Source organism: Cervus elaphus, chromosome 23 (assembly GCF_910594005.1).
Source record: "Cervus elaphus chromosome 23, mCerEla1.1, whole genome shotgun sequence".
Lineage (NCBI taxonomy): Eukaryota > Metazoa > Chordata > Mammalia > Artiodactyla > Cervidae > Cervus > Cervus elaphus.
In genome coordinates, this window is record NC_057837.1 from 32,645,239 (window position 1) to 32,658,719 (window position 13,481).

Here is a 13,481-nt window from a genome sequence, read left to right on the forward strand (position 1 = left end):
GATACATTCTATTTAATAAGAATAAAGAAAATTTTTTAATAATTAAAATACTCTATTCAACTTCAAAAGTTTCCATGTAATAGGAGCTATTTCTTTCCCAGCTGTTCTCATCAAGCTTGTTTTCAAAGCAAACATATCGTGAAAAAAAGCAAAGAGAATAAAAAAGTGAACATATCTTTCCTTTTGTGTTTGGATGAAAGTGAAACTTAGTTGCACAGTCATGTCCTACTCTTTGTGATCCCATGGAATGTAGCCTGCCAGGCTCCTCTGTCCATGGAATTCTCCAGGCAAGAGTACTGGAGTGGGTTGCCATTTCCTCTCCAAGGGAATCTTCCTGACCCAGGGATCGAACCCAGGTCCCCTGCATTGCAAGCAGATTCTTTACCAAATGAATCACTAGGGATTGATGATTGGTATTGGCTAATGGTTGTAATGTAATGTTTCTAACGTAGGTGTCATATGAAAATTGGGCTTATGGAGAACCTAATAATTATCAAAATGTTGAATACTGTGGCGAGTTAAAAGGTGATCCTGGTATGTCCTGGAATGACATTAACTGTGAACATCTTAACAACTGGATTTGCCAGATACGAAAAGGTAGGATGACCTGCCCTCTGCTTTATCTCAGATTGGAACACTAACCTCCTGTGATTCCAAAGTCTTCCCTTTATTCATACAACCAAACAAGCAGAATAATATAAGGGAACTGCCAAGGGCCATCACTTCACAGGATAAGAGTTAGCTCGCTGAACACAGATACATCTTCCAAAGGAACAGAGGATGAAAAGGCCAGCCCAGAATCCTGGAGCAGAGCGTGGCCTCCAAAACAGTTCTCACGAGCTGTTATTCCTGTCAGTTCCTACAGTCGTGGGAGTGGGTAGATGTTTGACTCTGTAAGCAGAGTAAAGAGACTGCGATTTCTGTTGGGGGATTTTCACCCTCTGACCCACATTCATCATCCAGTAGGTGATATCTCCCTCAGTCTGAATATACTGCAGACTGATTTCTCAAGGATGTTCATCTGAAGAGCTGGCACCATTTTGAGGCCCCTGATGCTATAAGATCCACCATGTTGTTGATGGTCAACAATGATCAATGCATACGTATCAGTCATGATTAATGACTCACAAAGCTCCACATAGCCAAGTCAGATTCTTTTAAGATAAATAGGCCCACCCTTGAAATGTGTATTAACTTCCTCCTTTGTCAACAGATAAATAGAACCACATCGCCCTCTGCTGTCTGGGAACCTTGACTACAGCTCCAACTCTTGCTAAAAGTACTGTGTTGCTCTCCTGCTGTTTGCCTTACTCTTGCTTAGATGAGTGTTTACAGTGTTTTCAGGATGGAGGAATGAATCAGTTCAGTTCAGTCACTCAGTCATGTCTGACTGTTTGGGACCCCGTGGACTGCAGTACGCCAGGCTTCCAAAACTGTCCATCACCAACTCTTGCTTGCTCAAACTCATTTCCATCCAGTCGGTGATGCCATCCAATCATCTCATCCTCTGTTTTTCCCTTCTTCTCTTGCCTTCAATCTTTCCCAGCATCAGGATCTTTTCAAGTGAGTCAGTTCTTCACGTCAGTTGGCCAAAGTGTTGGAGTTTCAGCTTCAGCATCAGTCCTTCCAATGAATATTCAGGACTGACTTCCTTTAAGATTGACTGCAGTTCAAGGACTTTCAAGAGTCTTCTCCAACACCACAGTTCAAAAGCATCAATTCTTCAGCACTCAGCTTTCTTTATGGTCCAACTCTCACATCCATACATGATTACTGGAAAAACCATAGCTTTGACTAGATGGTCCTTTGTTGGCAAAGTAATGTCTTTGCTTTTTAATATGCTGTCTAGGTTGGTCATAGCTTCTCTTACAAGGAGCAAGCGTCTTTTAATTTCATGACTGCAGTCACCATCTACAGTGATTTTGGAGCCCAAGAAAATAAAGTCTGGCACAGTTTCCATTGTTTCCCTGTCTATTTGCCATGAAGTGATAGGACCAGATGCCATGATCTTCGTTTCTTGAATGTTGAATTTTAAGCCAACTTTTTCATTCTCCTTTTTCACTTTCATCAAAAGGCTGTTTAGTTTCTCTTCAGTTTCTGCCATAAGGGTGGTGTCATCTGCATATCTGAGGTTAATGATATTTCTTCCAGCAATCTTGATTCCACCTTGTGCTTCATACAGCCCAGCATTTCACAGGAATTTGGAGGAATGAATAGTGGCCAGTTTTTCTTTAAAGAGACCTTTAAAGGTCTCTTTGCTCCCAAGGACTAATTTCCTTGTATGTTTTTGGTAGCTCTATTCTTACAGATGTTAAATTCATTAAACCAAAAGCTATATAACTTGAGTCCTTTTATCAGATTCTGCCAAAGTCCAGGTAGATCACTAACTACTTGGAAAGAAAAATATTTAACTTTTCATAAAATGTGCATTTAGTAAGAATATGCTTTTTTGAAGAAACTATATTTTATAAATATATAGCTCATATCTAATGGTTTCAAATAATGAAAATTTATACTTTCACAGTTGATTATAAGGTATGTTACTGTAAAAATAATATCTATTGAGCAGCTTCTAAATACCGATAACTTGCATATTTTATCCCATCTCTTTACATGAATGACAACTCCTTTTTTGTAGTTGAGAAAATTAAAGGTAAGAAATTTAAACCTGAACTGGGATTTGAACCTAGGTTTTCTGATTCCAAGACTCGTGTTCTTTTCTTTCTTTTATAAAATGCTACTTGTGCTTGAAAACTGTCTTCCAATTTTTGGTGGTATTGTACCCAATTTGTTGAACTCTTTAACTCCTAATTTTGTTTCCCTTTGCTTTTCTCCCCTACAACATGGTAGTAGAATTGGAGAGTGGAAGGAAGAGAAAGAAGAATTAAACTTTTAGCTATATTACTCCATGAAAATAATAAAACCAGAGGATATGAAATAGCACAAATTCAGTCACCTTTTATATCTAATTTTCTCTTGTTTTCCAGGACAAACTCCCAAACCTGAGCCGACACCAGCTCCTCATGACAGTAGGTGTTTCCATTTTTTTTTCTTTCTTTTTTAAAAATTAATTAATTTATTTTAATTGGAGGCTAATTACTCTACAGTCTTGTGGTGGTTTTTGCCACACATCAACATGAATCAGCCACGGGTGCACATGTGTCTCCCCATCCTGAACCCGCCTCCTGCCTCCCTCCCCACCGCATCCTTCTGAGTGGTTCCAGAGCACTGGCTTTGAGTGCCCTGTTTCATGCATCAAACTTGGACTGGTCATCTATTTTGCGTATGATAATATACATGTTTCAGGGCTATTCCCTCAAATCATCCCATCCTCGCCTTCTCCCACAGAGTCCAAACATCTGTTATTTATGTCTGTGTCTCTTTTGCTGTCTCGTATATAGGATTGTCATTACCGTCTTTCTAAATTCCATATATATGTGTGTTAATACACTATTGGTGTACAGGTTATTCTTTTTTTTAATTTATTTTTTTATTGAAGGATAATTGCTTTACAGAATTTTGTTGTTTTCTGTCAAACCTCAACCTGAATCAGCCATAGGTATACATACATCCCCTTCCTTTTGAACTTCCCTCCCATCTCCCGCCCCATCCCACCCCTTTAGGTTCATACAGAGCCCCTGTTTGAGATTCTTAGCCATACAGCAAATTCCCACTGGCTGTCTGTTTTGCATATGGTAATGTAAGTTTCCATGTTACTCTTTCCATATATCTCACCCTCTCCTCCCCTCTCCCCATGTCCACAAGTCTGTTCTCTATGTCTGTTTCTCCACTGCTGCCCTATAAATAAATTCTTCAGTACCATTTTTCTAGATTCCATATATATGCATCAGAATATGATATTTATCTTTCTCTTTCTGACTTACTTCATTCTGTATAATAGGTTCTAGGTTCATCCACCTCATCAGAACTGACTCAAAGGCATTTCATTTTATGGCTGAGTAATATTCCATTGTGTATATGTACCACAACTTCTTTATCCACTCATCTGCAGATGGGCATCTAGGTTGATTCCATATTCTAACTATTGTAAATTGTGCTGCAGTGAACAATGGGATACATGTGTCTTTTTCAATCTTGGTTTCCTCGGGGTATATGCCTAGGAGTGGAATTGCTGGGTCATATGGTGGTTTAATTCCTAGATTTTTAAGGAATCTCTGTCTTCCATAGTGGCTATATCAGTTTACATTCCCATCAAAAGTGCAAGAGTGTTCCTTTTCTCCACACCCTTTCCAGCATTTATTGTTTGTAGACTTTTTTTATGATGGCCATTCTGACCGGTGTGAGGTGATATCTCATTGTAGTTTTGATTTGCATTTCTCTGATAATGAGCGGTGTTGAGCATCTTTTCATGTGTTTGTTAGCCATCTGTATATCTTCTGTGGAGAAATGTCTGTTTAGGTCTTTTTCCCACTTTTTGATTGGGTTGTTTGTTTTTCTGGCATTAAGTTGCATGAGCTGCTTGTATATTTTGGAAATTAATCCTCTGTCAGTTGTTTCATTTGCTGTTATTTTCTCCCATTCTGAGTGTCATCTTTTCACCTTGCTTATAGTTTCCTTTGCTGTGCAAAAGCTTTAAGTTTAATCAGGTCCCACTTGTTTACTTTTGCTTTTATTTCTGTTACTCTAGGAGGTGGTTCATAGAGGATCTTGCTTTGGTTTATGTCAGATAGTGTTCTGCCTATGTATTCATCTAGGAGTTTTATAGTTTCTGGTCTTATATTTAGGTCTTTAATCCATTTTGAGTTTATCTTTGTGTATGGTGTTAGGAAGTATTCTGATTTCATTCTTTTACAAGTAGCTGTCCAGTTTTCCCAGCACCATTTATTGAAGAGGCTGTCTATGCCCCATTGTATATTCTTGCCTCCTTTGTCAAATATAAGGTACCCATAGGTGCATGGGTTTATTTCTGGGCTTTCTATCTTGCTCCATTGATCTGTATTTCTGTTTCTGTGCCAGTACCATACTGTCTTGATGACTGTAGCTTTGTCATATAATCTGAAGTCAGGAAGGTTGATTCCTCCAGCTCCATTCTTCTTTCTCAATAGCTTTGTCTATTTGAGGTCTTTTGTGTTTCCACATGAATTGTGAAATTTTTTGTTCTGGTTCTGTGAAAAATGCCATTGGTAATTTGATAGGGATCACATTGAATCTGTAGATTGCATTTGGTAGTATAGTCATTCTAACAATATTGATTCTTCCTACCCAGGAATATGTAATATCTCTCCATCTGTTTATGTCATCTTTGATTTTTTTCATGTGTCTTATGATTTTCTGTGTATAGTTCTTTTGTCTCCTTAAGTAAGCTTATTCCTAGATATTTAATTCTTTTTGTTGCAATGGTGAATAGGATTGATTCCTTAATTTCTCTCTGATTTTTCATTGTTAGTATGTAGAAATGAAAGTGATTTCTGTGTATTGATTTTGTATCCTGAAACTTTGCTAAATTCACTGATTAACTCTAGTAATTTTCTGATACTGTCTTTAGTGTGTTCTATGTACAGTATCATGTCATTTGAAAACAGTGAGAACTTTACATCTTCTTTTCTGATCTGGATTCCTTTTATTTCTTTTTCTTCTCTGATTGCTGTGGCTAGGACTTCCAGAACTATGTGGTGAAAGTGGACACCCTTGTCTTGTTCCTGATCTTAAGGGGAATGCTTTCAGGTTTTCACCATTGAGAATAGTATTTGCTGTAGGCTTATCATATATGGCCTTTACTATGTTGAAGTAAATTCCTTCTCTGCCCATTTTTTGAAGTTTTAATCATAAATGGATGCTGAATTTTTTTTTTTTTTTTTTTTTTTTTTTTTAGCACTGTGCAGCTTTATTAACCATTCAAGTACAGTAGCGTCTGTAAGATCGGGACAGAATTGGGATTTAAAAGTGAACAGATATTCAGCATCTAACAATTTGAAAGAAGCCACTACATACTCTTTTCACAGACATGTTTTCACGGAGCCAATACAGTACTAGCCATTAACCCAGCACACCAGGTGTACTGAGGTAGAAAAGATGCAACAAGAAAAATAGCTACATTAGAAAGACTTCAACACTTTAGAAAAAGAGTAAAACACTTTTCGTTTCTCCCCTTTAGCCCCTAGAACAACATCATACCGTCTGGATCTACCTATACAGTCCTACATCAGCTTCTAGAATATTTGTCAGGAGGGCAAAAGTAAAATGACACTGGCCAGTACAGTCTTTGGATATTTAGGAAGGGGAGGGGGAGAAAGTCAGTTCTCAGATCAAATTAGTCTGCTTCAGTCTCATCAGCAGGGTCTTTGGATTCTTTGTTCTTCCGCACTTCTTCAATGTGCTTGTCCTTCTCTCGCAAACGCTCCAGTTTGGCAGCCATTTGCGCCTCCCGATTCTCTTTGTTGGCTTCCATCTTGTGGGTCAGCTTCTCTTCCGCCATTTTACTGAAGTTGTTGTTCTCCTCTATCGCTTTCTGAAGCACTTCTTTCTCGTGCTCCCTTTTCTCAGCAAGCTGCTTCAAGACCTCAGCTTCATGGGACTTGCGTCTTTCTTCTGCAGCTTCTAATTTCTTCTGAATTTCCTCCAGGGAAAGATCCTTCTTCTTAGGAGGGGAAAGGGGAAATTCTGGGACAGATTCGTTTGATCGAGGGCTGAGAATCAGCTCAAAAGCCTGGCCTGAGGCACGCTTCTCCAGTTCCTTCACCTGGATATCAGAAGAAGCCATGGTGAAGAGAAGACAAGAGACTGGCAGTGTACTCTACACGATTCACTGGCAAGGAAAACCCTGCTCAGTCCGAGCCGCCTGGCCACACTCTCATGGATGCTGAATTTTGTCAAAGGCTTTTTCTGCATCTATTGAGATTATCATATGATTTTTATCTTTCAATTTATTAATATGGTGTATCACATAGATTGATTTGTGTATATTGAAGAATCCTTGCATCCCTGGAATAAACCCAACTTGATCATGGTATATGAGCTTTTTGATGTGTTGCTGAATTCTGTTTGCTAAAATTTTGTTGAGGATTTTTGCATCTATGTTCATCAGTGATATTGGCCTGTAGTTTTCTTTTTTTGTGTTGTCTTTCCCTGGTTTTGGTATAAGGGTGATGGTGGCCTCATTGAATGAGTTTGGAAGTGTTCCTTCCTCTGCAATTTTTTGAAAGAGTTTTAGAAGGATAGGCATTAGCTCTTCTCTAAATGTTTGATAGAATTCTCCTGTGAAGCCATCTGGTCCTGGGCTTTTGTTTTTTGGGAGATTTTTGATCACAGCTTCAGTTTCAGTGCTTGTAACTGGGTTGTTCATAATTTCTCTTTCTTCTTGGTTCAGTCTTGGAAGATTGAACTTTTCTAAGAATCTGTCTGTTTCTTCCAGGTTATCCATTTTATTGCCACATAATTATTCATAATAGTCTCTTGTAATCCTTTGTGTTTCTGCATTGTCTGTTACAACCTCTCCTTTTTTGTTCCTAATTTTGTTGATTTGATTCTTCTCTATATTTTTCTTGATGAGTCTGGCTAAAGGTTTGTCAATTTTGTTTATCTTCTCTAAGAACCAGCTTTTAGTTTTATTAACCTTTACTATTGTTTCTTTCATTTCTTTTTCATTTATTTCTGCTTGGATCTTTATGATTTCTTTCCTTCTACTAATTTTGGGTTTTTTTGTTCTTCATTTCCAGTTGTTTTAGGTGTTAAGTTAGGTTGTCTATTCAATGTTTTTCTTGTTTCTTGAGGTAGGATTGTGTTGCTATAAACTTCCCTGTTAGAACTACTTTTGCTGCATCCCATAGGTTTTGAGTTGTTGTGTTTTCATTGTCATTTGTTTCTAAAAATATTTTGATTTCCCTTTTGATTTCCTCAGTGACCTGTTGTTTGTAGCTCCACCCGTTCAGGCACTTAAAGGGGTCCCTTGCCTGGGGTCCTTCTCTGTTGTTCGGCATATCAGGAACATAGAGGGGCTCCCCTGGCTGGGGTCCTACTCTGTAGATCGGCATGTCAGGCACTTAAAGGGGCCCCTATGTAGTTCAGTGCGTTGGACGTTTGATGGGCCAATTGTTCAGCTGCTGATGCTGGCAGATGGGGAGAGAGAGGCTATGGTGATGGCTCCACCCCCTATGCTTGCTTCCATGGCTACCTGGCTTACCTCCACAGGCATTTCCCACCACAATCTCCTCCCTCACATCCCCTCACCATCTCTCCACAGTCAACAGCAACCCTCACCTTGGGATTGCTCCACAGTCCCTAAACTCCAGCTCCCAGCTGCTGTGCCTTCCATGGGACCTGCATCCCTGTCCAGGGTATGTATGGCTGCAGCCAGGACTGTCTGATTCTCATTCCATTTATGCTGCCACAGATCAGCTGTTTCACTCGCAGCCTTAAATGTTTCTCCTCTTACTCAGGCAATTGCCCTGATGTGGGGATCGGACCCCTGCTTCAGTTCCCCGACCCACTGAGGGCAGGTCCAGTCCTACTAACACTCCTGTTTTTCCCCCTTGTTCCTTCCTCCTACCGAGTTTTGCGTGGTTCTATGTATTCTTCTCCACTGCTCAGGTCCTCCTGTCCGCTCTCAGCTGGTGTTCTGCATGCACTTCTGTGTCTGAAGTTGTGTTCCTGATGTATCCGTGGAGAGAGATGTACTCCATGTCCACCTACTCCTCTGCCATCTTGTTCTCCCCCCAGCTTTTTTTTTTCCTCATTGCTTTCTCAATGGGAAAAAAAATACTTACCCTGGGAAGATAGACGAGATTCTTAATATCTGAGAATCTCATGAGAACTTGCATCTTCTCCTCCAGACAAATACTGACATGCACAAGCATCAGGCATGTTAATGCAATTTCTCAGTGTTCACGAATCAGATCCAAGGGCCTCATATATGGCTTTCCTATAGCTGCTCAGATTACCACAAATTTGGTGGCTACACGCATTTATTCTCTTACAGTTCTGGAGGTCAGGAATATGACCTCAGTTTCCCTGGGCTGAAATCAAGAGATGGACAGGACCATGCTCCTTCTAGAAGCTCTAAGGGAGAGTCTATATCCTTGTTGTCACCGGCTTCTAGAGCTGCATTCCTTACATTTGTTGGTTAATGGCCCACTCCTTCATCATCAAAACCAACAGTGTAGCATCTTCATTTGTCACAAAGCCACCTTCTTCTGTACTCACATCTCCCTCTGTATCCCTCTATAAGGATACTTATGATTTACATTCTGGGCCTACCTAGAAAATTTAGGTTAATTTCCCCATCTAAAGTTTTTAACTTAATCACATCTACAAAGTGCCTTTTTTCTATATAACATTTATAGATTCCAGATATTAATACCTGGGTATCAGGACTTCCCTGTTGATCCAGTGGCTAAGATTCCATGCTCCGAATGCAGGGCCAAGTTTCAATCCTTGGTTAGGGAACTAGAACACACACTGCCACAACTGAAGATCTCAGTGTATGCCACAACCAAGACCCAGTACAGCCAAAGAAATTTAAAAACAAAAAAGACCTGGATATGTTTTGGACTCTTGTTCAGCCTGCTACAGCACAGAACCATAGAATCCTTTGGTTGGGAAGAAGGCTTGGAAGCTCTCTGGGTATAGGAATTCCTTGGTTCTCCGATTATATATTGAAGCATCAAAGTACATCTGTTAAAACCTCTTTGTTACACTGAGATAAAAACTGCTTTCTCATGGCTTCTATTCTTTGAATCTAAAACATCTGGGCACATGTATGTTAATCATTCCAGCACTGTGATTCTTTGATGAATGTAACGTCGGGAGTTCTCTTACCCAATAATGGCACATGGAACTTAGTTTTTACAGAATTGTTGGAAAGTAGATATTTGGGTTTAGGTGATTCAGTCTGTATTGGCATAAATGTTCTGCTCTTTCTGAGTTCTCAGAGTTGCAGATACCTCTGAAGGGCTACTCTGCCCTTTTCACTTTTGTGTAGCTTACATACTAGATTCTTTAGTTCATCTAAGTAAAATTCATCACCTTTTTCATTTATTTTTCAGATCTGCCAGTTACCGATGATGGGTGGGTTATTTACAAAGACTACCAGTATTATTTCAGCAAAGAGAAGGCGACCATGGACAAGGCACGAGAATTTTGCAAGAGGCATTTTGGTGATCTTGTTTCTATCCGAAGTGAAAGTGAAAAGAAGTTTCTATGGAAATATGTAAGAATGTGATAAGCAACAATAATGTCTGCGATTACTACCCCATGGTGCAATTTCCAATTATATGCTGAATTTGAACCTCCTAAGGTCAGGGGTAAAGATATGAGTCCCAGGGGAAGGGAGGAGGGTGTTGGCCATCACATAAGTGAATGACTTGATTGCTGCAATATTCAGTGCAGAATCATAGAACCCAGAAACAGTGTTTAGACTTTTTGAACCTAGAAACAGTGTTTAAACAGTGTTTAGACCCAGGACTGACTGGGCTTTGGGAGAATCCAGACTTGATGGCTTGACTTTACTAATTTTGTTTTCAAAGATTTTCATTCTTAACTAGTTGTTACGTATCAGTCCTGAACCCTTGTGTACAGTGCAAGTTGATTATTAATTTATGTCTTAGTTGGATTAGTTTCTTGGTCAATAGATAGTACAGCTTGATTATTCATATAAAACTATTTCTTGACTATACCAAAATTTCAGCTAACAGTTAAAGTATAATTGATTTTTTTCTGAGCATGCTTCACTCACTCTTTTTCTTTAAAAATCTTCATGGCATCTTTATTGTTATCTAGAAAAGAGATAAGAGAGAAGGAAAAATTAAATTCGACAGTAATGAAAGAGTAAGAATTCATGTCATTATGAAGGTTTTGGAGTGTAGTCTGATTCATCTCCATTTTCGTAGATATACCATGATTTGAAATTTTCAAGGTATTTCTTAATATTGCACCAATGTATGTGTGGATGGAGAAGTCTTTCCTTAGACACATAATCCCAAATGAATACTTTGTTTAACAGAATATCTTTAATAATATCTAATTACTAATAGTATTTGATATTACAGAGAATGTCTTAAGGTATTTGCTATATAAATATAGGTTGTTACATAATGTGCTTTTTTTTCCATTTTATTTCTCTGAAAAACATTGAATGTACAACAAAGTTTCTGCTTGAATGCCTCCTTAGAAAAGTCCTTAACAGACTGTCTCATTAACCTGTAGGTTTTATTTAAAATTTGCCTATCATATAAGTACAGATTGAACTATATGTAAACTTACATGTTCTAGGTAAACAGGAATGATGTACAGCCAGCATATTTTATTGGCTTATTGATCAGCTTGGATAAAAAATTTATGTAAGTAAATCAAAATAAAACAACGTTGCTAAGGACAGTGATGTGATGAACATTAAAGAGTGATTTTTAGGCTTTCTTTTTGCTAAATGCATTTTAAAAAATCCTGCTGGGCTCTCAATCTACAGAGCATCTTTTTAAAAAACTAACTTTAGAAAATACTTTTAAGTATTTTCAACAATATAGTTCTCAAATAAACAGCTCAAGCTCTGATTGAAACTTGCAAAATGTCACCTCTCTTTGTTTTCGGAGGTCATCACTTGTTAGTAAATCATCTATTGGGAAGATGTATTACGCAGATATGAACATTGAATTTATTTGAACAATTATTCCCGTCGGGACTGTCTTTGGTGCCCAGAACCAATTGTGACTGCTGTTGGTGTTTCTGGCAAGAAAGACCCAAACTCACTCTCATTATTATTTTTTAAAAAGATTTAGAAATTAAAAAAAAAAATTTTGACTGCTCTGGGTCTTTGTTACAGCGTGAGGGCTCTCTAGTTGTGGTACACAGGCTTAGTTGCCCCTTGGCATGTGGAATCTTAGTTCCTGACCAGGGATGAAACCTGTGTCCCCTGCATTGGAAGATGGATTCTTAACCACTGGACCATCAGGGAAGTTCCACATAAATTATTTTTAAAGATCAGGATGTTTGCTGTTCCTTTGGGCAAGCATCCATTTTAATCACCTCCAAAAGAGAAGGTTGAATTCAGTGATCTCCTTTCTCTTTCCATCTAATAGCCTCAGAATTTTTATAATTTATGAAAATAAACATTGGCCTACCTATCTTAGAGAGCTTCCCTTGTGGCTCAGTTGGTAAAGAATCATCCTGCAATGCAGGAGACCCCAGTTTGATCCCTGGGTTGGGAAGATCCTCTGAAGAAGGGAAAGGCTACCCACTCCAGTGTTCTGGCCTGGAGAATTTCATGGACTGTATAGTCCGTGGGGTTGCAAAGAGTCAGACAGGCCTGAGCAACTTTCACTTTCACCTATCATAGAAGAAACCAGAGTAAACATGAAAATCAGAGAATGGGGCCCAATGAGTAACTCTATATTCTCTGTCTCTCTGTGGGTAGTTTTGTTTTGTGGGAATCATGCCCAAGAAATACTATGGGAAGATGTTTACTTCGAGTCCATTTTTGGGATAACTGGGAATCTCCATTTCTTCTCTCACTTCAAGACTAGAAGCACTTACCTCTTCTGGGGAGGGAAAAGAAGGCAGACTAGTCAGGCATCCAGTTGCTGCAGGAAATCTCAATGCCCGGGACCAGCAGCAGCTACCTTTCTGGGGTTCCTAGTGATTTCTGTAGAAACCTTTCTTCTCTTTGCTTAAGATGCTGTAGTCTCTTCATCTTAATTTTAACTTGCCTGTTCCCACCACTAGGCTGTAGCCAACTCTTGTAATTAGATTTTTGCCTAATACCTGAATTTTCTTTTCCAGTTGGATGGATGGAAGCAAAGTGGATTATGTGGCTTGGGCCACAGGTGAACCTAATTTTGCAAATGATGATGAAAACTGTGTAACCATGTATTCAAATTCAGGTAGACAAGATCACAATCTTCTTTTTTAAAAAAAAATTTTTTTATTGTGGTAAAATTACATAATATAAAAGATACTGTCTTAACCATATTTAACTATAATGTTCAGTGGCACTAAGTGCAATTCACACTGCTGTAAAACTCTCACCATCACCCATCTCCCGATTCTCCACCTTCCTAAACAAGCTCTGTCCCCATTAAACACTAACTCCCATCTCCCATCCCCCCCACCCCAAGCCCCTGGCACCTACCGATGTACTTCCTGACTCTATGAATTAGACTCTTCTAGGTACCTCGTGTAAGTGGATTCAAGCAGTATTTGTCTGTACCTAAAGTATATTGGAATGCATTTTTAAGGTTAACCTAATATATATCCTACAAACAGATTATACCTTCATTTCTCCCCCCGTTCTATATAGTAAGTTCTCATTAGTTATCTATTTCACTCACAGTAGTATATATATATCAATCCCAATCTCCCAATTCATCTCACTCCACTTTTCTCTCCTTGGTTTCCATACATTGGTTCTCCATGTCTGTGTCTCTATTTCTGCTTTGCAAGCAGGTCCATCTATACCATTTTTCTAGATTCCACATATATGCATTAATAGACAATATTTGTTTTCCTCTTTCTGATTTACCTCACTCCGTATG

The 13,481-nt window shown here is 38.8% G+C and overlaps 2 protein-coding genes across 2 annotated transcripts in view; one reads left to right on the forward strand and one right to left on the reverse strand.

The window, feature by feature from the left end:
• Nucleotides 1–13,481, forward strand: part of MRC1 (mannose receptor C-type 1) — a 108,761-nt gene that overhangs the window by 64,440 nt on the left and 30,840 nt on the right. The window contains exons 15-19 of the mRNA XM_043883867.1: nucleotides 453–597; nucleotides 2,988–3,029; nucleotides 10,002–10,165; nucleotides 11,227–11,294; nucleotides 12,730–12,830. Of these exons, the coding sequence (XP_043739802.1) occupies nucleotides 453–597; nucleotides 2,988–3,029; nucleotides 10,002–10,165; nucleotides 11,227–11,294; nucleotides 12,730–12,830 (520 nt within the window). The remainder of the gene's footprint in view (nucleotides 1–452; nucleotides 598–2,987; nucleotides 3,030–10,001; nucleotides 10,166–11,226; nucleotides 11,295–12,729; nucleotides 12,831–13,481) is intronic.
• LOC122681615 (stathmin-like) lies at nucleotides 5,803–6,812 on the reverse strand. Its single transcript, XM_043883869.1, has one exon. It carries the CDS (start codon nucleotides 6,719–6,721, stop codon nucleotides 6,272–6,274), a length of 450 nt encoding a protein of 149 aa, XP_043739804.1. The 5' UTR covers nucleotides 6,722–6,812; the 3' UTR covers nucleotides 5,803–6,271.